At 46.9% G+C, this 26,129-nt stretch overlaps 1 protein-coding gene across 1 annotated transcript in view; it reads right to left on the bottom strand.

Moving 5' to 3' along the window:
• Positions 1 to 2,257: 2,257 nt before the first annotated feature.
• LOC138457973 (IgGFc-binding protein-like) overlaps positions 2,258 to 26,129 on the bottom strand; it is a 344,303-nt gene continuing 320,431 nt past the window's right edge. The window contains exons 93-100 of the mRNA XM_069607205.1: positions 22,391 to 22,549; positions 21,363 to 21,493; positions 19,898 to 20,097; positions 18,353 to 18,491; positions 15,654 to 15,833; positions 13,508 to 13,601; positions 6,959 to 7,014; positions 2,258 to 5,013 (exon numbers count right to left, since the gene is read on the bottom strand). Coding sequence (XP_069463306.1) covers positions 4,964 to 5,013; positions 6,959 to 7,014; positions 13,508 to 13,601; positions 15,654 to 15,833; positions 18,353 to 18,491; positions 19,898 to 20,097; positions 21,363 to 21,493; positions 22,391 to 22,549 — 1,009 coding nt within the window. The 3' untranslated portion in view covers positions 2,258 to 4,963. The remainder of the gene's footprint in view (positions 5,014 to 6,958; positions 7,015 to 13,507; positions 13,602 to 15,653; positions 15,834 to 18,352; positions 18,492 to 19,897; positions 20,098 to 21,362; positions 21,494 to 22,390; positions 22,550 to 26,129) is intronic.

Here is a 26,129-nt window from a genome sequence, read left to right as displayed (position 1 = left end):
AAGAGGAGAAAGTGAAAAAATGAGAGGTGGTGATACAACAAGATAACGCCGTAATAGGACAGGGAGAGATGGTGGCACAGCCAGATTAGGCAGTGAGAAAACAGGAGGAAGAAGAGAAAGAAGCAGTGGAGGCAGCGTGAGCCCAAGAATGGGTGATGAGAGAACAAGAGTGGCAAGTGATAGACCAAAGGGTGATCAAAATAATGAGCTAGCTGGCAATGAGAGTGTCGGTCCTGCGAAGACTGAGACATGGTGGCAGAGTCTTGTCAATCACCGGCTTGACTAATGTGGGGTTGGGTGGAGGTGCAAGCACATGGCCAAGTGACTAGGGGACACCATGAGCTCAGAGTAGAGGATGGTGTAGTCCTGGAGGTACAAGTGAATAGAGGAGGGTTCCCTACGAGCAAGATTGTTACAGAGATACAAGTATCCAGAAGGGGGATGCGGGTGTTCCCCATATCACGGCTAGAATAATTCCTCGCCACCTCAGTCAAGCAGCTAGCAACAAGCAGGATATCTTGGGGAGTAAGCTTAATGACCTCTAGCCTCATCCCCATCATTGCCCAGATCCTCGACGTGGACAGCAACTGACTCCTGGAATCGAACGCTCTCCACACGATGATGTGATATGGCATTTGTAACTCGCCTATACAAAAGTGTTTCAAGACGTGACGAGGCAAGGGAGGGGGAAAGACGGAGACAACGATCTTATCGTGGAAGTGCAGGGGCTGGGGGGAGTCAAAAGTGCAGGGTATTACAGGGAGGGGCAGTGCAGTACATAGGATAACAGTAAAATAAATAAATAAAGACAATAAATAAAAAGTGCGCCCAGCTGGTGGCAGGTGCAAGGTGGTGGCAAGTGCAAGGGTAAGTGCAGACATCAGGTGTCAAGTGCTGGTAGAGGGCTGCAGTGATACAGAAAACAGATGAAAGAAAAGAATACATTAACTTTCGGATCTTTGGGAAAAGAACACCCCAAGCAGTGAACGACTAAAACCCCACAAGGATTGGCAGGGGAGGAGGTCCTGACTCTTGAAGCCATGTCATTCTGGAATCATCCTTTGACTTGTATTGGATGGATCTGGAAAGAAGATCTTTCTTTCTTGTGACTTGCTGAGACGAGACGGCAACGAGAAGCTATCCTGAATATGTCTCACCCTCAAATTTCTCAGCGCATTTAAAATGTCGTCCATCTAAATTTAAGGAATCCCCAGATAAAATAACCCAAAGAGACCATAAGAATTGTGTCTGGCTCATGTTTGAGCCATGTCCTATTCATAATACCAGACAAACTCCATTGGAGCCAGCCATTTATGACTGTCCCAAACTATGTGAAACTCAGTCCGAATAAAGTCAAAATCTCATTATCATCAGCCCTGGCTCATTTCTCCGCTCACAAACCAATCATGCTCCCGCGCACTGTTGCACCCGATCACGAAATGGATTGTTTCAAGAGCTCCCCATCATTCAATATATGATTTGGAAAATATGCTTTCATCAGTGTGCGGCCCGCCACTAAACACATACCAAGACTTACTTTTCATCCAGTCTGGTGATGATTGACTTTGCAGGAATTTCTGTGATGTGGATACTTTAAAAACAAGACATTGGGCTCTGACCCACCAATCTTCTTCTCAACAGCCCTCTCAGTTAGGCTACAGGACAGCTAGCAAATGACAACAGATGATGGTACAGGCTTTCAAGCAGAAACATACCTAGGCGGTCAGATAGCACAGCGAGTAGAGTGCTCATTTTCATCTTCGGGCAGAACCTGCCGACGCCGGATCGCAACCCAGCAGGGCCAAACGCAGCCGTCATCCTTCCGAGGTCGATAAATGAGCACCACCCACTGTGGGTAATATTAAGCAGCGCTCAGATGCCTCAGGGTTCATAGTGCTCTATAAATCCTAAGGTGACCCTGTATCATGTTTGACACGTGTTAGCAAGAGCTGCTTCTGAAAGACTAGAGATAGTTGAAGGTACCACATGATATGAGGCAGAAGCGGGGGCGCTTAGCATAGATCATAGTTTCTAGATTGTACAGGATGAAACAGAGGGCCAGTTTATTTAAATAAACACATTGTTTAATTAAAGTGCATTGACAGATTTTTCAATTTACAAGCAATTATGCAGTAATTACAATCTTACGCAACCCTTGCGTCACATATAAAGCAACTATAAGTTAATGGAGTTTAAGACAATTTGCTGTGCCGCTAATCGCGCTCAGCCTGTTGAATTGTGCAGTTCTGTTAGCACTTATTACCAATCATTCACTAATCGCCGTAGAGCAGGTCAGATTCCTTTCATTTAACTGACGGCCGACACGTGTTTCGACCTAGAGGTCGTCCTGAGGAACACTTCTGGAATCCCCCCGGGGAACAGACGATAGCATTGGAACTTACGGGAGGAGCGCGCCTTTATTTATATGTGACTGACTTCGCAGATTGAGATACCAAAGCAGCAGAGCCTTGAGGACAACCTAGGTGATTAGTGAATGATTTATGAACAATGCTAACAGAACTGCACAATTCAACAGGCTGAGCGCGATTAGCGGCACACTAAATTGTCGTCTTAAACTTCAGATTGGGGTAGTTGAGGGTATACCATTCTGTGACCACAACGCAGCTAGCCTTCTGGATCAGATTTTGGGGTGGATCGCACTAACCTTCAAGTCCCTAAACCCTCACCATCAGTTTGAATAAGTTAATGGAGTTTTGTCGATTGGCTTACATGTGTTCCGCGGAGCACAGCATTTATTCACTTACACGTGCCCTAATGGCCTGTAGAAAAACCGGTAGATTATTGAAAAAGGCCATTGCAGGACTGGGAAGGGGCCAGGTAAGTCAGGCCCACTTGTGTAGGTCATAAAGTGCTTTGATTAGAGTTTGTGAAGGTTGCGCTGTGTCCTTATGTCTCCTAAAGTATGTTCGGGTTCTTGTTCTTTCTCTGAAAGGCTCAGGCAGCAGTGATATTCCTCAGTTTAAACAGATCAGGCCTGAGACAGCAGAGCTATCCTCAGGTGACGCAGACCATAGAGTCTCTAGCAGCAGAGACAGCCCACAGGTTACACGGATCTTAAAGGCGTAGGCACTGAAAAGTACAACCATCCCTGGAGGTGCAGATCCTCTGGGCCTGGGCATTGCACAGCAGAGCTATTCCTTTGGTTGCACGCTGGAGAGCTACCAGTCTTAAACAGAGCGCTGTATGTGAAGTGCTTTGAATAGTGTGTGGAGGTCTGCTATCATGATGATCGGTTACCCGTGTTGAGAGTCCCATGTACTGTGCTTGTGTGCTCAGTGACAAATATTGAATGGTCGTACTTCTTTGCAGCAGCGGTTGAGTCGTAACCCTTTGCAGCATATGTTGAGTCGTAGTTCTTTGCAGCAGGGGTTGAGTCGTAGTTCTTTGCAGCTCTGGTTGAGTCATAGCTCATTGAAGCACAGGTTGAGTCAGATCTTTATAGCACAGGCTGAGTTATAGCTCTTTATAGCACAGGTTGAGTTATAGCTCGTTGAACCACAGGTTGAGTCGTAGCTCTTTGCAGCTCAGATTGAGTCCTAGCTCTTTATAGCACAGGTTGATTCATAGCTCGTGGAAGCAGAGGTTAAGTCGTAGCTCTTTGCAGCAAAGGTTGAGTCGTAGCTCTTTGCAGCATAAGTTAAGTCATAGCTCTTTGCAGCAGAGGATGAGTCGTAGATCTTTGCAGCAGAGGTTAAGTCATAGCTCTTTGCAGCTCAGATTGAGTCGTAGCTCTTTGTAGCAAAGGTTGAGTCGTAGCTCTTTGCTGCAGAGGTGGAGTCGTACCTCTTTGCAGCAGAGGTGGAGTTGTTGCTCTTTGCTTGTGTTGGAGTGCTCTGCAGCAGAGCTTGAGTCCAAGTCCACAGAAGTGAGGGTTGAGCTGGACTGCTCAGCAGCAGGGGTTGGGTCAGAGTGCCCTGAAGCAGAGGGTGAGACAAAGTGCTCAGCACCATATGTTGACTATTGCTTCTGAGTCAGGTTGCTTAGAAGAGCAGAGATTGAGTAGTGCTCAGCAGCAAATGTTGAGTCTAGGTGCTCAGCAGCAGAGGAAATGCAGTATTCTGGAGCAGAGATTGAGCATGAGGGCCTTGTGGCAGAAGCTCAGCTGGAATGCACAGCAGCAGAAGTTGAGCGAGAGTGTTTTGCAAAAGGCGAGTCGGAGTGCTTTGCAGCAGAGGCTCTGCCAGAATTCTCTGGCACAGTTTAAGTCAGAGTGCTCTGTGGCAGAGGTGAGGTTGCGCTCTCGAGCGGGTGTTGATTCAGACTGCTCAGAAGCAGAGAATGAGTAGTGCTCAGCAGCATTCGTGAAATCAAAGTGCTCAGCAGCAGAGATTTAGCTGTGTCCCGGAGCAGAGATTGAGTTGGAGTGCTCTGCAGCAGAGATTGAGCTGCAGTGCCAGCAGCAGAGTGTTAAGTATGGGTGCTCTGTGGCAGAGGCTGAGTGGGTCTGTACAACAGCAGAGGGTAAGTCTGAGTGCACTGAGGCAAAAGTTGAGTCAGAGTGCTTTGCAGCAGGTGCTCAGTCAGAGTTCTCTGGTGCAGGGGCTCAGTTGGAGGCTCTCTAGCAGAGGTGGGGGCGTGCTCTGGAGCAGGTGTTGAGTCATATTGCACCGAAGGAGCGGTTGAGTGGTGGCCAGCAGCAAATTGTGAGTCTGCGTGTTCAGCAGCAGGGGTCCAGCTGCCTTCTGGAGCAGAGATTGAGTGTGAATGCTCTGTGGACGAGGTTGGAGTGGGAGTACTCCATGGCAGAGTTTGAGTTGGACTGCTCTGTGGCAGAGGCTGAGTTAATATTCACAGAATTCTCTAGAGCAGTGCTCACTGGCAGGGACTGGATAGTGCTCTGGAGCAGAGGTAGTGTACAAGTGCTTAGTATCAGGACAGGTTTCTGGGATGAGGTCCTTCTTTCCTCCTTTCAGACTCATGCACAGATGTGGCGCGGCTGCTCTCAAAACCGAGTAAGTTTCACAGATGTGCGGCTCTCAGTCTCAGAAATGCCTGGAAGAAAGAGAGAGAGGACTGTAAGCTTCATAGAACTGATAATTCGAACAGAACCAACCGGTTAGGGATGGAAAATGGCTACAGCCATAGAGATAGAGAAGAGACCATAAGGCTAATGGTGGAAAGTGATCATTAAGATAGAGGTGGGACGTATTCACAGTGTTTGGGGTAATAAGACAACCCAGGTTCAGAGATAATCAGAGAGAAACTACCTGGCTAAGGAACATTGAGTCTAGCCAATGCGTGGAGGTGGCCAAGGATGGTCCCTTTTATTAAGAGGAATTCATGATGCGCACACTATATTGATGATGGGGGTGGCAGCAAAACTAGGGCAAAGTTGCTAATCCATATGTATCAAGTGGAGTCAATTATGGATTGGATATGGTACTTTTAGTGTTACAATCATTTGGAGTTTATACATATTAGCTCTTTGCACACATAGAAAGATACAATATTAAAACTGCAAATGCAACACAAACACAAAGCTACACAATGGGGTGCTTCTTTCCACGGTTAGCTGTTACACATGCATCCTAAATAGAAGCGACATTCTTGAGGCAAAGGAGAATGAGTTACCTAGTAGGAAGGTCGTACAACAGGGTCAAGTTTACAGTCCTTGCAAGGGAACAGATGTTATCTTGTCCTTTGTTTTTAAATCTATAGAGGGGGCTAGTCATTTGTTTACTGATAATAAACATGAGGCCCGAGGCCAGGGTATTTTTTTCGTGGGCATAAGAGGCTGTATGTAGCTGCATAACTTAGAAGGTCTTTTAGATGCGACAGGTGTCTGTGGAATTGAGATCGCAATCTATGGTTCAAGGAAAATCCTGTTTATGCAGACCTTCCTCTATTTGCTAAAATATGTCAGCGAGACCATGTGCAATCATACTTAAAGTTAAAGGTCTTAGGCCAGTTATTGCTAGCAATGAATTAGGTTTTCTATACCAATGTTTAACCATGTACTGACATCAGGACCTACGCCAACAAATCCCATGAAGAGGTGTGTTTTGAATATGATCTGCAGATAATAATGAAGACAAGCCTGACCAATGAAAATGGAAGAATTGGGGAAAGATGGGATTTCTTTGAAGAGGGTTTGTCCAATACTATTTGGGGGGCTGGATGGTAATAAAGTACCTGGGAATGTTTTGAAATTGTTCAAAGTGTATTTAAACTGCCAACTAATGTTGAATTGTTGAGACTTAGGTTAGTTGTAGTACAAAACATCTGGAGAGCCAAAGGACCACCTCGGCGTGTTGAATCATGCTAACTGTGTTTACCACACAGACCAGCCATTGTGCAGTCAATGATTTTATTCGGTTTTGCTTTGCTCTACGCCACTTTCCATTGAATTCCTCTCCCTGTCTCTATATTCATTTCTTGCTTATATCCTGGGGTTTTAGATCCATTTCAAAATCCCATGTTAATGTGCCTGAAAAACAGCCTGAAGAAGCACCATTGTTATGGGTAATTATAAAGACTGAAACATGGACAGCCTATTTACTCATCCTAAGAAAGATGACAGTATGGGCAGGAGGAATTTAGAGAGAATCCTAACATGTGAATGACAGAAGGCTCAGCTAATGGGAAGTACACCCCTGAACTGTTCTCTCTTACAGCCAATGTACCATGGGGATTGTAGTCCATGTTTGTAACGGTGGAAACCCACAACACATGCTGTTGTGGGATGACACAACCATAAGTGAATGAGAAGCGGGGCCCACTTTTTTCAATATGTTGGGACAAGCATGGACTAGCTAGAGACGGGTATTGGAGGAGACATAACAATGATCAAGATATATCAGAAAAAATGCTGACATTGGTAAAACAAAATAGGGTGCGTCCCTCAAACATTGTGACAAATGGTAACTCTAATTCTTGTCCATCTTATTGCTGCTTGGAAAGTGTTTTAATTAAAACCTCAGAAAGTTTCATTACTTACTGTCTTCCTGGTCCGAGCTGTGCAGCATCTCTTTGTCCACACTCCAAATTTTCTTGCTGTTGAAGAAAAAAGTGGTGAAAATAATCCTTTGCAGCACTCAGAGCAAAATAAAAAAAGACATAACACCAGAAGGCTAGACACTATGGGCGGTACAGAAGGAGGAACATTGCGGCCAAAGAATGCGGGCGGAAGCAGAATATTACAGATAGGAGAACAACGTTTTCTTTATTTTTCAAGCGGAACGGCCACTCACAACCTCTGCTTAAACGATAACAAAACTGAGCACCTGGTTGTTGGCTCCCCCCATCGGCCCAAAAACCTTGACAGTTTGCACACCACCTTCTGCATTGATGGTTCCATCATGCCAGTTCTGAAACAGGTCAAAACGCTGGGTGTCCATCTTGAAGCTCAGCTAAACATGAGCAGGCACATAAATGCCTTAGCGTCTGCCACTGCCTAGACGTCCAGATACATTTTTCTGAGCAGGCAATTCCTTCCACCGAGCAACCTCATCACGCTTGCGCTTATCCTTACGAAACTGGACTACTGCTCAACGTTTTATGTGTGAGCACCTCGGGTCCATATATGGCCAAAGTAGAACTTTTGCAGAACAAAGCCATGCAAGCCGCTTTGGGCTGACAATGATCTGACCACATTTCTGCTACCAGAAGGGAGACCCACTGGTTAACCCATTAAACCTCGTATTGACTTTAAAACTCTATTGCCCACCGTTGCATATACAATGATGCTCCCCTGTACCTCAACAGCAGCGTTACCCAGAAACATCCAGTGCGCCCATTAAGCTCCAGCATCTCACTGCTCACTAACACGCTTTAAGAAAAAAGGAGCAGGAGGCGTCAGCTTTTGTGTGACCGGACCCACTCTCTGGAAGTCTCTCCCCGCCGTCATCCGAAATGAACAATCATACTCTGCCTTCAAAAGGCTTGTAAAAACGTGGCTTTTTGACAAATACGCCTACAACTCTGTATCTAATGTATCTTTTAAACGCTGTTAATTGTACCAAACGCTGTGATACCCTAGGGTCTGGGCGTCACATAAATGCTTATGTGTATCACTTCTTATGAAGCAGGGACGTGCTTGCAGGTCACATATAAATCCGCTGAGGGTATCCAGGCTAGAGAAAAATTGTGGTAGACTAGTAATGATTCCACCCCAGGATGGCGCTCTCCCCAGTCTGATAGGTTTGGGACTGAATATCAGGCCTTTTGAAAAGTCTTGGATAAGGGACTCTAAGCAGCCAAACGATTTATCGAAGGAACAGCGTGCCCCTACGTAATGTTAGACCAGAAACGACCCGATATTATGTATAGTATGTTGGCCAGAAACCAACAGCATCATGTGACAAACATCGCAATCCCAGAATCATCAATGTAACCAGAGGGCGTCCATTTTCTGAAATGTCAGCCATTTGCTTTTTTCTTTTCTGTCAAAACGCTTTGCAAAATGTTTTCTATGCTTCAAACTCACACACGGTGCAAGGCCACGGCCTGAATGCTGAAAGACTAGCACAGACAGGAATGTAGAACGATACAGAAATACATTGTTTTGCTCCCTCATGAAGTCCTTGAAGGCGAGCAGAAGCCGCATCCAGTCAGCAGACCAGGTGCCGGCCCGTCTTGCAAACGCTGTAGTAAAAGGCAGTTAAAGCATGAATTATATTTTTTTAGCGGTACTCCTTCGCGGAGACTGGTATTTTCTGCTTCAGAACTGTCTGACCCTTAGTTCAAGAATCGAAACACATAGATAATGTGCTAAGGAATGTTTCTCTCCTACGAACATGATTTCCTTGCCGAACTAAAAGCTCTATGTTCCCCATAACAGAAAGCGGTCTCTGCTACTATTGCTAGAATAACTATATTTAGACTGAATAGAGATTTGTCATAACGTGTCATAATTTTCATGATTGTCAAACACTGAGCCCTAGCCTGAACGATACATTTATGGGCGGATTGAATTGCCTTCAAAAGATTGCATGTCATGTATATATATTGTTGCCTGAGTGTTGCTCGCTCTCTTGTGTCTCACAAGGTCTGGGAACACACGTTGGGAGACGTAGGGACCCAGTCGGCCGACTGAGAATACTTTGAAATAAACCAGACTTGTTTGGAAATCGAACCATGTGTCTGTCGTGCCATTAGAGTATATGGTTATTGTGCCTTAGTTTCCATATGTGGTCTTTGTGGCCAGCAGTAATTCCCCTACGTAATCAGTAGGCACACGCAAATCCCATCAATTGTTAAGGCCCATATGTGGACTTTGAAGTCTCAGCCACACACATTTCTGCCAGAGTAAATTTTCCCGACAGGTGTATCGCCACCTTGGCACTGGTGGAATGTGGCATAGAATGGCTGGCAAAGGCCAATCTGACTTATGGTAACACAACCTCAGCGAGGATCCACACACTGGACAGACCCTTGCTTTGATGTGACTCGTCATTTGATATCTGCTCCATACATCTCAGCAAGGCTCCACACACAGGGCGGAGCCTTGCTTTGATGTGATTCGTCATTTGATATCTGCTCCATACATCTCAGCAAGGCTCCACACAAAGGGCGGAGTCTTGCCTTGATGTGGCTCGTCATTTGATATCTGCTCCATACATCTCAGCAAGGCTCCACACACCCAACTGAGCCTTGCCTTGATGTGACTCGTTATTTGATATCTGCTCCATACATCTCAGCAAGGCTCCACACACCCAACTGAGCCTTGCCTTGATGTGACCCGTCCTTTGATATCTGCTCCATACATCTCAGCAAGGCCCCACACACCGGACGGAGTCTTGCCTTGATTTCTCATTCTACAAAAAAAACCTCAATTGCATGCAGTGTGAAGGGGCGTTGACAAACATAAATGCAGTTATGATATGATGTTTTATTTGTATCGCGCCCATACACCAGTGATTCAGAGCGCGGCGAGGCAAGGGAGGGGAAACAAGAGAGGACAAAACCGTGATCTTACTAGGCCCAGAGGCATTGAGAACGTGTAAGTGCAGGGGAGAATCTGTGAACTTGAATGTATGTAAGAGCTTAGCCGAGGAACCCATGCACTTAATATACCAAATGCGAGATGGTTTACAAACTAGTGAATGTCTGCATTTCAGACGGTAAGAAACTGTACTATCCTGCGTGCTGAGCTACACTCGTGGGTTGCCCAATGGAACGCAGGACCCAGGGATCTGTGCATTCTGGGAGTGACCTTCAGGGCGGGGCTTATACTGGATGCACGTACATGCCTTGCTCTCCTGCCTACCACCTATAGCTGTAAACCCTAACATAATCAAGAACACTCCTTTTGTACTCACCTAGTCCTTTGTGGTCCCTGCTTCCTTCCTGCCTCACGGAAACCCATATATCCCACTCACTATAGAGGGGATTACATAGACAAGGGTTCCACTAAAGATTAGCAGTCGTTTTTGTCATCCACTATTCCCTTCTCTTCATTGTGGTGGCCAATTATGGTCTATGTAATCATTTGTGTTCTTATATAGCGCTGCATGCCAGATTCCTCCTGCTTCTAAGCCAGTGGTCGAAGTCAGCGGGAGCGGTCGAGAGCGGTGCTCCTCTACTTTTTAAAATTACGTTTTACAGCTCTGATACTTTTATTTTTAAAAAGAAACTGTTCCGGAATGGTTTTGTTTTAAAATAAAAGTGTAGGAAGACGTTGCAGCTTGCACTTTCAGTGCACTGCACTGAACGTTCCCTTAAACAGCAGGTGCAAGTGTTTGGGGGTTTGGATTGTGCGTGGGAGGAGGTGTGGTGACGGGGTTTGTGGGGAGTGGGTGCAGGCCAGCAGGGAACATAGATCCACTGCTTCTTTTCGTACACTTCGACCACTGTTCTAAGCACTTTAAAACAGGTGTTATTATTAGCCAATTTATCGACCTGGGAAGAATGAAAAGCCACGCTGTGAGATTCGAACTTGCCAAATGCAGACTGGTGCCTCTGTCAGAGACCAGCGCGTAACTCGAAAAGCTATTCACCCAGACATAATAAATCCTTTACCTATCTGTTACTTTCTGAAATGCTATCTATTTACAGGATATTTTGATTTATAAACATTAATAAGATAAAAGCAGACAGGCTAACACCACACAGGAATATTTTTTTAAAAAACTTTCAAGGATATGACTAGTTTTTTCATATTAGTACCCGGTGAGGGGGTGGTGCGGCCTCCCAGCCAATGGGGACGCTCAGAACGCAGGCATTACTAGATGGTAATCCTGCCCTCTGAGCTTCCTAAGGGGAGCGGCTGCCACCTCCCCATGCTGTGGAATGAGCTAAGTGGCTCCGCCTCCCCCACCCCTTTAACTAATTTTTCACTCCCTCACCCCGTCCCACTTACCTTAATCCATTCCTGATGTGGTGCGAACGTGCAGGGTACACTTTTGTCCCAGGCACGTCCCCTCCCGATCGGCTGCACACTGCCATGGAAAGGCAGAAGGGACTACATGTATTCCCTTTTCTCTTTTCCATGGCGCCCATTTTTTTCGTTTACCTTTTTCTATGTATTTTTTAATGGCCACAATAGAACGCGAGAAGGGACTATTTGCAGTCCCTTCTCTCATTCAATGGTGGCCATTTTTTGTGTTTACTTTTTTTTTACTAATTCCAATGGCCGCCATGGAAAGGGAGAACAGACTACGTTCTCCCTTCCTTAGCAGCCATATTTCTTACTTTTTACAGGCTGAGGTACTAATAGCAATACACCCCAAGCAGGGGCGCATTACCCCTTCAAGTAATGCCCCGGGGCTTTTGTTAAGGCCATTGCTTCGCTCGGGCCTGTAACTATGGGCCCCCGGGCATTACCTGAAGTGCTCTGAGCTTATTGCTTAAGTAAACCAGACTTCAGTCTGTGTAATTGGTTCGGTGTGACGAGGCAAAACATGGGCGGGCAGTCTCCAGACATTTTTTTCAGAGGGCAAACGCTGCCCCTCTGTGTGTTTTTGATCAATTTTATAGCTAGTCAGCAATGCTATAGGAACATCCGTTCTCTTGGTTTGTTAAAGGCAACTGCTTATTTGTCTTGTGCGATTTCTTCCTTTGAGAATGACAAATTGAAATAAATGTGCATATTTCACATTAGACCTGTTCACTTCCTGTGACTTCACTTCCCATCGCGTATGTCAGAGGCCCACGCTTATTTTTAGGACTTGAACATCACGTGCCCCGCTTGACCTGGAAAGGTATGAAGGCTTTTGGGAGGAGAGAGGCGGATGCAGAAAACTGTGTCTCTGGAGAATCGTAGCTTGGAGCAAGGCACCTGTGTGAGCTTCCACAACGTGAGGAGGGCGTTTTATGCGCAAGCGTCTCCAGAAGTGAAGACATGTACCTCTCCTGTCAAACACATATTCTTCCACATGGTACAAAATGGATGCCAGTCAGTAACACAGATGGACGTCCAGCCGTGTCTCACACAGACTGCCTGTGACGCGCATGTCCGGCCAATCACAAAACATTTTTACAGCCGCAAAGGTATTCGCATCCAGAAAAATGATCAAACTGCGGCTGACATAAATTTTGCCCGCTTCTTAAACAATCGGGGCATTTGGGAGTTCGTTTTTGGGAATCTGGGATGTGAAACCCTTAGGACATGCGCTGGGTGTTGTGCTTAGTCTGGAGCATGAGCTCTCCAATAGTAATTAAACAATTAATGGTTGAGTCTGTGCAATCTATAGTTATTGATTTAGCCGACACGTGTTTCGACCCTCTTGCATAATTTTCAAGGCAATTTGTATTTGGAAGGTTGCTCAGTGAGCAGATTACGTAGGTGTGCGTAACTTGAGGTCACGTTCCTTAGGAGTAGACATCCGGAGCCACCAGTGGTGGCTGGAGGGATGTTCTGGAAGGACAGTCCAACGGATGTGCGTGGAGCTGGAGATAACCCGAAAAGCCGGGTTAGACTCAGTCGGCTATGCGGCTTGCAATGTCATTGCGAGTTAGTACATAGAACTATGCATGTGAAGAGATCAGCGCACACAGATGGTTGCTGCATATGCAAAATGGGTGTGTCTGGAGGAGTGGCAATGGGCAGGCCATGCAAATGAGGGACACACCTGCAAATACAGGTGGTGAATCCTTGCTCACCAAATAATAGCAAGGCACTTGCTCCTGTACTAATCTGCCCCTGTCCCAACCTGCTGTGTTCTTCGCCTTCCCATGATAAGTTGAACTTCAATAGCATTCAGGCCTGGTGATTTGCTGTTTATTTTAACAAAAGTTCCATTTGCTCATGGCGCAAACTGAGCCCGGTATGTATGGTATGACAAATGTCATATCATATCATATGAGAATCTTTGTGAATCACCATGCATGTGCAATTTGCGTGTGATCTGCAAAATGCACCTACGGCACTTTGCATATCAGGCCCATGGACTGCAGCTTGTCGCACACATACAGGCCCCCAAGCAGCGACACACACAGACTCATGTTTTCTACACACTGCCCTCTTCCTTTCCCACAATCAGAGCCCTTCCTGTGTCACACATACCCAGGCCCGTGTTCCCCTTCATTACATGTACGGAGATAGTACCTGACTCGCCGCCTGTACACGCAGACCCCAATGATAGCGATGAGAATGACCGCGATTGGTACCAGCACGCCAATCAGGATGACCATCAGGTTATCTGCAAGGAGAACACATGAGATTCTGAGTTCCACACACCTGTAATGACTTCTGGTACTTGTATTCACATTCCAGACCCAAATGTACTCCAGGGCACGCAGACCTCAACAGATTTCACTCCTAATGCCGTCTGTGGATTCCAGCACTGGGTGGATTCGGTTTACGGTCATTGCATCGAATTCCTTGCATCGACATGCACTTGCATCAATTTATTCCATCTACAAAATATGCAACACCCCCCCACCAAACGTTTTTTACCCTTTAAAATGCACCTGAAGAAAAATTAACCCTTTACCCACAAAAAATATGCATTCGATGGGCATTTTTTAGATGGAAACATTTCGATGGAATGGCATTGGATGCAATGACCAGATACTGGCGGATTCCTTAGTGAGGTTGGTGGTTCCATCTGTCATTAATCAGGGAGTGTGGATTCTACATTTTCCCACACCTGGTCTATAATCCACAAAAGGCAGGGGAAGTTGGAGTAGCCAAAATAAAAAAGTATCTCCATAAGTGGAAAAACAACTATGCTGGTTGGGGCTGATGGGAGTTGTAGTCATTAACACCTGGAGAGCGAAAGGTTGCAGATGCAGACCACTGATCTGGGGATTGGAATTACTACAGCCTGGTGCACATTGTTGCCACAACTCTTTGAATGCCACTCTGATTAGTGTCTCCAAAGATCTGTGGAAGAAAGACTGGGGCAGTCCATTAAAAAAGGCCTCTACACTAGTGATCCCAATGTCTACATTCTTTAGTGGGCTGAAGCACTGCAGAGAACACACACAACCTCCCTTCCAAGGGTTGTAAAGGATTACGAACGAGAAAAAAGATTGTGATTTCAATCTTGCGCTGGTAGATACATTTGTGAATACAGAACAAAATGACACAGTAGACTTTTTCTTGAAGACTTTTGGTCAAGCAGTTGTTGTACAAGTAAATAAATTCAAACACGTGCACATATATTATCTTGGATAGTCCTTGCTGCTGCACAAGTACTTCATACTCCTGTTGTACACATATGATCGGTTTTCCTTGACACAAGTTTCGGTGGATTACCGGCTTCATCAGGGTGAAATTGCATTGTTTATGGGTTCAATTTACGTTGGGCCACATAGGGTCGAATGATCATACCGCAAAGCAAGGATTAGGGGATAAAAAGCTTCAACATCTAAATTCCATCAAAAAAAGATTGTTGTGTTATTTTGTACTACATTCACAAATGGGGCAACCAGCTCATAATGTAAAATACATTTCTCTAAACCCTCTAGAACAGGTGGCCGCCTGACGCGATATGAAAAAAAGCATTGGACTACAACTCTCCTCAACCCTCGCCGGCATAGTCAATGTTGAGGCACCATTCAGTCCCTTGCGGTCTTGCATAGGCTGTAGGCCATTTCATTTTTGTTAGTGCATTATGGGGATTGCGGTCCTGTGTCTGTTTCAGGTTTTATATATTTGGGGCATGCAGCTCTGGGCTTAATGCCTAACTTCTCCATTCTGGGTCAGTACCTCATGTCTATGCTCATCTCATGAAGCAGTCTAGGAAATGTAGTCCTATGATTATGTCTCATCCCTCAACGTACAGCTAAGGATCATAGACTGTGCTCAACCAACATACTAAGGCATTGTGGGACTTGTAGGTCGATGATTTTGAATATTTTGTGACATCTTTGGAACAGCTTTAGTTCAACATTTATCCTTTATGGATCGGCATATTTGTACTTTTGGAAGTACATGCTGGATGGAAACCATGTGCCATATGGTGTTCCGTGCACCAACTCTGCCTCTGAATGGCACGCAGATAGCCCTGATCACAGAAGCAAAGCGTGAATGGCTTATGCCTTCCATTTTATTTATTTATTTATTTTGGCATTTGTAAAGCGCGCCTAACCCTAGGGCATCTGGGCGCTTTGGTTTTACGATCCATATTTTAGAAAATGACCCTGTGTGTCTTAATGGCTCTCTCAACCATTTTGATGAACTTCGACCCAGTTTCTGATTTAAAACACCCAGGAAAACCACAACCACAGCAGAGGAAAAGGCTTACCTGTGGGTGCAGGAGGGGGGACATGAGAGGGCCCCGGTGATGGCTCTGGTGAAGGGTCAACAACATCATTCTCACACGTGGCTCCAGTGAATCCTTGGTCACATGTACAGGAAAAGGCTCCTGACGGAGTTTCCAGGCACGTCCCTCCATTCAAGCAGGGGTTGGTCAAGCAGGGGGAAGCTGTAGAAAAGCAGAAACATACCAATAACAGTTGTGAGGGGAATAGGCTGTGGGGCGGCCATGACAGAAGGCCAAGCAGTACAGTGGAAAACAATGACAGAAGGCCAAGTGACAAAGAGGAACCAATAACATCCGGCCGTGGAGGCAGAGGGAAACCAATGACAGAAGGCCAAGTGACAAAGGAGAACCAATAACATCCTGCCGTGGAGGCAGAGGGAAACCAATGACGGAAGGCCAAGTGACAAAGGAGAACCAATAACATCCTGCCGTGGAGGCAGAGGGAAACCAGTGACAGAAGGCCAAGTGACAAAGGGGAAGCAATAACATCCTGCCGTGGAGGCAGAGGGAAACCAATGACAGAAGGCCAAGTGACAAAGGAGGACCAGTAACATCAGCCCGTGGAGCCAGAGCAAAACCAGTGACAGAAGGCCAAGTGACAAAGGGGAACCAGTAACATCTGCCCGTGGAGGCAGAGGGAAACCAATGACAGAAGGCCAAGTGAGAAAGGAGGACCAGTAACATCAGCCCGTGGAGCCAGAGCAAAACCAGTGACAGAAGGCCAAGTGACAAAGGAAAACCAGTAACATCCGCCCGTGGAGGCAGAGGGAAACCAATGACAGAAGGCCAAGTGACAAAGGAGAACCAATAACATCCTGCCGTGGAGGCAGAGGGAAACCAATGACAGAAGGCCAAGTGACAAAGGAGGACCAGTAACATCCTGCCGTGGAGGCAGAGGGAAACCAATGACAGAAGGCCAAGTGACAAAGGGGAAGCAATAACATCCTGCCGTGGAGGCAGAAGGAAACCAATGACAGATGGCCAAGTGTCAAAGGAGAACCAGTAACATAGCCCGTGGAGCCAGAGCAAAACCAGTGACAGAAGGTCAAGAGACAAAGGGGAACCAGTAACACCCGGCCGTGGAGGCAGAGGGAAACCAGTGACTGAAAGCCAAGTGACAAAGGGGAAGCAATAACATCCTGCCGTGGAGGCAGAGGGAAACCAATGACAGAAGGCCAAGTGACAAAGGGGAAGCAATAACATCCTGCCGTGGAGGCAGAGGGAAACCAATGACAGAAGGCCAAGTGACAAAGGAGAACCAGTAACAACAGCCCGTGGAGCCAGAGCAAAACCAGTGACAGAAGGCCAAGTGACAAAGGGGAACCAGTAACATCCGCCCGTGGAGGCAGAGGGAAACCAATGACAGAAGGCCAAGTGACAAAGGAGGACCAGTAACATCCTGCCGTGGAGGCAGAGGGAAACCAATGACAGAAGGCCAAGTGACAAAGGGGAAGCAATAACATCCTGCCGTGAAGGCAGAGGGAAACCAATGACAGAAGGCCAAGTGACAAAGGAGAACCAGTAACATCAGCCCGTGGAGCCAGAGCAAAACCAGTGACAGAAGGCCAAGTGACAAAGGGGAACCAGTAACATCCGCCCGTGGAGGCAGAGGGAAACCAATGACAGAAGGCCAAGTGACAAAGGAGGACCAGTAACATCAGCCCGTGGAGCCAGAGCAAAACCAGTGACAGAAGGCCAAGTGACAAAGGGGAACCAGTAACATCTGCCCGTGGAGGCAGAGGGAAACCAATGACAGAAGGCCAAGTGACAAAGGGGAACCAATAACATCCGCCCGTGGAGGAAGAGGGAAACCAGTGACAGAAGGCTATGGAGGAGAAGGGGAACGTATCATGCCAAAGGAGGGAGAAGGAAACCAAGAACAGAAGGCCAAGTGACAAAGGAGGAACAGTAACATCCGCCCGTTGAGGCAGAGGGAAACCAGCGGCAGAAGGCCAAGTGACAAAGGGGAACCAATAACTTCCGGCCGTGGAGGCAGAGGGAAACCAGTGACTGAAGGCCAACTGACAAAGGGGGACCAGTAACATCTGGCCGTGAGGCAGAGGGAAACCAGTGACAGAAGGCTAAGGAGGAGAAGGGGAACAATACTATAAGGCCAAGGGGCAGAGGGACACCAACCACAGAAGGTCAAAGAGGAATAGGGGCACCAATAGCAAAAGGCCCTGGAGGAAGAAAGTGAGTGAGACTATCACAGAAGGTCAAGGCGGCAGAGGGAATCCAATAACATGCCAGAGGAGATGGCGGGAAACCAAAATTAAGTGTCCAAGGAGGTGGTGGGCGCAATACCAGAAGGCCACGGAGGCAAAGGAGATAAAGGAAAACCAATAACCGGAGATCATGGAGGAAAACTATAGAGAAAAGCTAATGACAGAAAGCCAACTGGGCTGAGTAGAACCAATCGCATATCTGAGAGGAAGGAAACCGAAACAACCCAATAACAGGCACCCTAGACGGACAGACCGAATGAACACAGTACCACCTGTCTGACGAGAAGGCCCAGTTTTGAATGGATTTTGGTCCAGGAAAGCCTTGTTAACAGCATGATTTGGTTTAAGGTTGGGTGGCATCTCTCTCCAATGGCTTTCTTGCTCACTGGTCAATGGGATAGCAGGATTTCCATTGGGGAGAAGGGTCAAGGGTGAGCGAGGTTGGGTTACACTTACTTCTATAGCAGCCAAGGACGAGGTTGTAGACGGTGCAGACCTCATTCGTCGCGCACGTGTTTGGGGCACAGGACACCACCCCGGTGTTGGTGCAAGTGCAGCGACTTGTACAGCCTGTGTCATAGAAGGTTTCATTTATCTGAGGAGAGACAAACAAAGTGGGTAATACAGGTAAAGGTGTCCTAGCAAGGGAGCTGGCAGAAGTGGGGCATGTGAAGAGGGACACAATGCGGGAAGAGAAGGTGGGGGGCAAAGAGACTGAATAAAACGCAAATTATAATTTATAATGGAAGGGCCTCCCCATGATCCTTGCCTACTCCTGGCACCAAATGCTGCTCTGCCTCAGAGCAAAAGTTTGAGTCCTGAGGATGGTGTAAATTCATTAGTTCAAAAAACACTGCCATGTGTTTCTCATTTTACACACAGCCTCTAGAATCCCTAGGGGGTCGGTGTCTGCCCTCTGAAAAAAGTGGGTGGACATCACCCACCCGCCTGTACCCTTGACTTTAGCCCTGGATAGCGCAGTGTGTTAAGCCCTCCCTTCCTGCCACCTGCAGACATTGGTCCTAATCTATCAAATCGGCCAACTCAGCATTTCATCCTTCAGAGTTTGATACTCTGAGTACCGCTGTGATGGGTAATAGCAGTCCCTATTATTACAGCAGTTAGAAGTAGGAGGAATCTGATGCGAAGCGCAAAGTAGAAATGTGATGTTAATATTCACCTCTGGTACACTAGAGGACCTGCATAACTGACCCCCTCCAGCATTAGCACCCAGAGAATAAGGTGCCATCTTGAGAGGTGGGCAGGCTGAGGGCTGTGCCAAATACCAAGGAGGGTTTCGGACCCGCATCCCTTTTCTGGGCTCTATGCAGTGGCATTCAAACTTGTATACCACGACTCCCCCCCCATTGAGTGAAATATTGGTCCTGGGTCTCCCCAAAAGCTATGGCTGCTTATATTTTCTATTAAATGATTATATTTTCAACTAAAAGCAGCCACTGTAATCCCTTTTTAAAGAGCCCCACGCCCCCCAGGTCACCCTTTGGGCCCCCATAAGGGGGGCAGACCCACAGTTTGAAGACCAGAGTGGTTGCCAAGCAGATGCAGTGCCCTACAGCAGAGGGGTGACTATTATTTATTTATTTTATTTATTACATTTATTATACGCCCAGACCCTGAGGTATCACGGTGTAGTTACAGACATGGGAAAACATACAATCTCAGTAATGAACACATCGTTTAGACAGAGGATACAATCTTAGTAATGAACACATCGTTTAGACAGAGGATACAGGCTACATTGATCACATTATATACATAGAAGAAGACATTAATATACAGTGGATGGGGGAGTAAGCCAAGGATGTGCTAAGCACGGGAGTAACTAAAACTGGTTGAATAGCCATGTTTTGAGTAGTTTTTTGAAGAGTGGGAAAGACGTTTCTTTCTTGATATTTATAGGTAGGGCATTCCAGTGCTTGCTCCCAACATCAATTCTTGAATGTTGCCACGGCACAAGGTGTGCCACGCTGGGAAACATACCGGGTAATACTTGCTATTGAAGAGCGCGCCGCACTGGCTGAAGGGTACGCAGTCCGGGCCGCTCAGCACGTATCCTTTCTCACACTCGCAGCCCTCCACGCACGGATCGCTGCACTCGGACGGGGCGGCCAGGTTGGCACAGGTGGGCGGGCATGCTGACATGCAAGGCTTGTAGGTGCTGTGGGGTGGGCACACCAGACCTAAAGAAAAGCGATAGACACTGTTTACTAAAGGGAAACTTTGTCTCTCAGCAGCAACTCAGGTTTCACACAAGAGTCCCAGCGAAAACAAAAGTACCTTGTGATATGAGGGTTGACACCTTCAGGGCACACTCATAAAGGCTCACATATTTCAGGAAATGCTTTTTTTTGTAACCTTTTGGGACCTGTAGTCCTAGCCATATAATGAAATAGGAAAAGCAGAACTACAAGAACCAGAATGCAAAGAGAAAAGGGGTCTGTGCAATAATGTCTTGATTGGAATGACACATGTTGGTATACATGCATGGGAGACAAGCAGATAGATGTACACTGAAAGGTAACAGGTGGAAAACAATCTGAAAATCATAACCTGAAAGGGGCAGAAACATAAGACACACACACACACACACACACACACGCACACACACACACACGCACACACACGACAAAAACAAGTACAGCCACAGATTGAGAAAATACAAGGACGCATAGCATAGAACAAGTACACTAACACTGTATTCACTGATCAACACAGGCATATGCATATACTGAGAGAGTGGCACAGGTAGAAATGGGATATGGAAAATATAAACACAAGTAGAGACATATACAATCACACAGTCCAGCACAGACTGCACAGACATTAATTTACTACTGGGCTCTTCTTAATCTGAAGATGTGTTGGGACTAGTGAGGGCCCATTTCAAAATGATGTTTGGGGCCCCCTGCCTACAGCTGGGATAACCAACTGTGGGGCGCATTGATTGTAGCGATAAAGGAATGCAGCGGGTGGTTAATAGCTGCAGATTGTCACAGGACATGCAGGCAGCAGGGAGCTGAAACACTGAACATCCTCTGAAAAGCTATTCATCTTTTTGCCAGAAAGATGCTAATGTATTCAACCCGGATTACAATGGCAATGAGGTGATGAGAGCACTGCTGGATACTGCAAGAAAGATTAGCAGTGTGTAATAAAAGTATCACCACCTTTGAAAAACATTGGGTCATAATGCTTTGTTTTGCTTTAATTAATCATGGCGTAATCCCGGGCCTGTAAAATGGCGGGAACAGCAAACGCTATGAGGAAAAGGGCCCAGAAATGATGGCGGCTTATTCCCTTACACTGATGTACAAAGCCTAAAACTAGAGGCCACGCTGTGATGCTCCAGCACAAATGAGATTCACAGAGTTGTGTGGGTGTCGAGCCCCTCAGGGATATTGCTGCCATCTCCGACGACCCCTGAAGCATGAGCAATGTTTCTCACCACAGCCAGTGTCACCCCTCCAGGCCCTGAGGGGCACGGCCTCCTCCTGGCAGGCCTCCACGTACGCCTCGTAGCTTTGGCACTTCAGCTCCGTGTCATTGAACAGGGCGCACAGGTCATACACGCAGTTCCTGGGAAGAGGGGAACGGAAAAAGGAGTTAACCCATGTCTCAGACCTTAAATCCCACTTACCGCGTGCACCTGCATCTGCACGCCACTTCACACTGCGGAACCACACAGTTCAGGAGCATGACGCCATTCTCTCGGGCTTCCATGTGATAATGTCACCTGGGAAAAGTCAGCACACCGAAAATCCTTCCCCCATATATTCTAGGACAGCCAGGTATAATTTGCTATATATACCCCAGTCGTATAATATTTGGGGAAAGTGCTGATTTTCTTTAAAGTGTATTTTTAGGGAAAGGGCGCCAGCTGGCGGCCATTTCCCAGGCGACTTTATCACTAGGTACACAGGCTAGTTTATCACTAGGTACGCCTCTGGGGTAGAGCCAACTTCCTCGGGGTTGACATGTTTCTGCAGAACCAGACTTCTTCTGGTCGTTCTCCTTCTGTGCACCTTCCTGAACTCGCTGGTATATGCAGTGTGCAAGGAAGAAGCTGGCAGAAGGCGACAGGGGTGACGCGCACAACATTTGTGGTCCATTAGCTTTTACTAGAGGTGTGTTCAGTCTCAAACCTACTGTCACCTTCCTGCCATGTGATGTTATATGGGAAGGGGCTTCCCAGGTGGTGTTCTCTGGGCCTAGTGATGCCCCCTTACGGGTCCAGGCTTACCTGATGCTCTCCTTACCTGGGATATGTAACCTCCACCGGCAACCAACGCTAGGGCCTGCTCCATGCAATGCAATGCTGTAGATGAGTGGTACTGACGTTCACTTGACTCTGCCCCAGCCCTCCCAGTCCTTCAAAGGCACAAGCCTGCCTGCAGATCTCCCACTTCCCCCATCCTGTGCACCACCCACACACACACATACACACACGCACTTGCAGGCTTCACAGATACTCACTCCTGGAAGATGCTGGGCGACACCTTGGCATGGCATTCCCGGAAGGGCCCCTGGGGGTCTGAGATGGCCCCACAGAGGTGTGTCCCGTTCATAGCCTTCAGCTGCTCCTCTGTGCACTCACCGGTCTCGAAGCCGGATTCGGGGTCGATCACCTCCCGTCTAAAGCGAAGAAAGCAGGATTTGCATTCATTGTATTGCCCTTTAGTGGATGTAATATGTTACAGTAAGACAGCTCAGTGTGTTCAGCGTTCACTGCAGAGAGCTGAGTGATATGCATGTCAGAGGCTTGAATCTCTGCAAGGTCGACTGAATCTTTCATCCTTCCAAGGTCGATAAAATGAGTACCAATTTCGATTGGTTAATAATAATTGTTTTTATTTTTAAAACATCGTTAAATAAAAGCACTGCATTCTTTACAGCGGATTATACTTTATATGACCCTGTATGCCCCCAAAACAGGTTTGTGCATCTGGAAAAACAAAGGAAAATCCCCACCAAGGGGTCAAGGCAGTTCCTGCATTTTTCACTGGTCAGCAAAAAGCAAAAACAATTCACCATTCCGTGCCTTTGGAATAAATAGTTACATTCTGTTAACAGGTTCGAAAATAGTCAACACGAAGTGCTGTGAAACTAATTTAACAGAATAGGGAGGAGTAGAATAGGAATGAAGGGAGGATAGCTCTGTGGCAATGCGCAGGTGTTGGAAGCAAGGCCACGCTGTTAAACACAGGTTTGATTAAAAACACAGGATTATGAAAAACTTGTGCGATATGAATAACTTGCGCGATCTGAATGTACAAGGCCTATTAGGGTCATTCAACCTCACCCCTCCTTTGTTTTGTTGCGCCTTGAGACGTACACGTGTACAGGTGCATAATAAATTACCATGGCAAGCAGCGCTCACAATTAAAAGTAAACGCTGTCCAGCATATGAGCATCTCAGGCAGCGTTTACTCACTTTGCACGGCAGCGTAAACACGCTGTCTTTTGCCCTGCACTTTTGCACTTCGCCGCCATACAACTTACCAAAATTTGGTTGTGGGGAGCTGCCTACGTGTATGTCAACACATAACAGCCTACGCTGCCAAATTACACATTTGAAGATATGAGCTCCTTGGAATTCTCTGGCTGGGCTGAAGCTGGATTGCACGGACGTGGACTTACTTTAGAGTGGTGTGCATGTGTACTTTCTATCATCTCTATCCAGTTTACAATCCTAGGTGGGTTTCGAGATGTGCAAAAAGTGGGCCTTGTAATGTTATGTAATAGGGATTTAAACTGCACCCATTAACACCGTAAGCGTCTGAGGCGCTGCAGATTGCCCGAGTGGATGCAGTGCTTTGTGCCCGCACCCGGGTTGCCGGACACTGGGCTGTGGTGGGAATCCAGGGTAACGCTTTATGCTGTCTAGGTATGCCAAGGTGTGTCCAGAGATGCGGGGCCTGATAAGAAGGGGGTGCCTGTTCGCTGTGATTGTGTCAGAGGGTGGGAACGGCGGCTGGTGAAGAGCCTTGTTGTCTGAGGCCTTCAGTCTGTCCATTTGGTAAAACAGGGGACAGAAACGTAGCACCGGTGCAAGTGGAAAGTTGCACGGTATTAGCACCAGGGCAAAGTTTGCCCTATTTCTAATAACAACGGGACATATTAGAAAACCATTGCACCACGACAAGTGCATTTTGACATGGTATAAGAAACCGGGCAAAAAAGACACATTTTCGATGCATTTTTGCACCAGGCCAAGTTTCCTCTGGTGCAAAAAGGCAGTGAAAATGTATCTTTTTTGCACTAGGGTAATTTTTGCTCTGTTCCTTATACCATGCCAAACTGCACATGTCATGCTGCAATGGTTTTCTAATATGTCCCAGTATTTTTAGAAATAGGGCAAACTTTGCCGTAGTGCAAATACAGTGCAATTTTGCACCTGTACCGGTGCAAAGCTTCTGTAAATCGGGGCCCATATATATTGTCTAGGGCGCATTGTGCTTAAGCACTGGACCATAGAGCGGCACGTGATGGGGTGTTTAGGTGGCCCGCCCCTCGCTCTCAAAGATTCCCATGCCAAGTATGGGTAGCATACCCACTCCTGATATGATAGGATAGTATATAATATGATGGTTTATTTATATTGCATTCTGGTACTTGAAGTCCTGGTTTAAATGCAAATGCAAAACTATGACCAAGCACTGGATTCACTACTCACAACTCGCGGGACAGGATGGGATCCCTGCTACGAGTGAAGTCTTTTGCAATAGCTGTGTTTTGCGAAGCTCGGTACCTGGACCCCTGTGACTAGGAAGTGTAATGTTTTGGGGATCTGAGGCGTGTATGTTCATGGGATTCACCTATTCCGGCCTCTATAAGGAAGAATGGTGTCACCTAGGCATGACAGGCTCCAGGCATGACAGGTCGCTCTGGTACACCTCAGGCGAATTCATCAGATGTCTACATGCCCCGCTGTGCTGTTGGTGGTGTTGTAGCTGAAAGGACGCTACCTTCGGAATGCCTAGTCTAGGGTGGGTACTTATGAGCGGGTGTACCAGAGCCTGAATTAATAATGGCCTCCCTGTTTCGGGTGGGTGGGACAGAAGACAATGACAGGCCTACTCCATGTTCAGAGATACTACTGTTCCGTGCCCTGGAAGGCGAAACACGAGACGGGAAAGGTAAACAGGCGCGCGCTTCACAAGTTATGAATGAGCTTTCAGAAGTAGACCCCCTACTGCAGAGGGCTGGGCGAGAAGACAAAGCTTTTCACAAGTGTGATGGGATAAGCACACTTCCCCCTCTGTGACTGCCTGGGCTCGTGGTACCTCCATTTGTATGGGGGGCCGTTTGGGAGCTAATTCAAGATTCATAAATGTATATACTGAACAATGAAATGTATGCATAACATACTGAGATGTATATCTCGTATACTGAGATACGGGCATTAGATACTGAAACATACACACTGTACACTGAGATACATACATTGCATTATATATTGAAATAGACACACTGTACGATGAGATACATTAATCGTATACTCAGACACTGTCGACCACCCCATCCTGTTATCCCGTCTTGCCCAGATGGGCATTTCTGGCCAAGTACTCGCATGGTTCACATCGTTCCTGTCGAATCGTACTCAGACCCTCTCTATACCAGAATTTTTGTCCACCCCCTGCCCTCTAAGCTGTGGAGAGCCGCAGGGTTCATCCTTGTCCCTGATCCTTTTTAACATGTATATCTTGGCACTTGTCTGTCTCATCCACTCCTTCGGCGTCAGGTGTTATTCGTATGCCGACGACACTCAGATCCTGATACGTTTAGATCTGGAACGGGCTGAGAGGCTTTGTGCCTGAGAAGATGCCTGTCAGCCGTCGGTAAGTGGATGAACAACAACTGGCTCAAGTTGAACAGAGACAAGACAGAGTTGTTGGTGGTAGGGTGCCCCCGTGATCCTTCACTTTGGGTGTCTTCTTTCTGGCCTGTCTTCTTTGGTAATCTTCCCATTCCTACTGGGAAGGTGAAAAACGTACGTATAACTATATCGGCATCGCTCTCTATGGAGAGTCAGATCACTTCTGTATGCCAAGCAGCCCACTTTCAGTTCAGAATGCTGAAGAAAGTACTCCCGCTGATCCCTGAGCCGCTTCGCCCTCTGGTGGTTGCAGCCCTTATACTATCACGCCTAGACTACTGTAACTCTCTCTATCTGGCTCAGGGGCTGATACAGAGATTACATCGACTACAAAAT

Source organism: Ambystoma mexicanum, chromosome 1p (assembly GCF_040938575.1).
Source record: "Ambystoma mexicanum isolate Mex_15411 chromosome 1p, UKY_AmexF1_1, whole genome shotgun sequence".
NCBI lineage: Eukaryota > Metazoa > Chordata > Amphibia > Caudata > Ambystomatidae > Ambystoma > Ambystoma mexicanum.
Note: the sequence above shows the minus strand (reverse complement) of the source record. Positions and strands in the feature narration are given on the sequence as shown.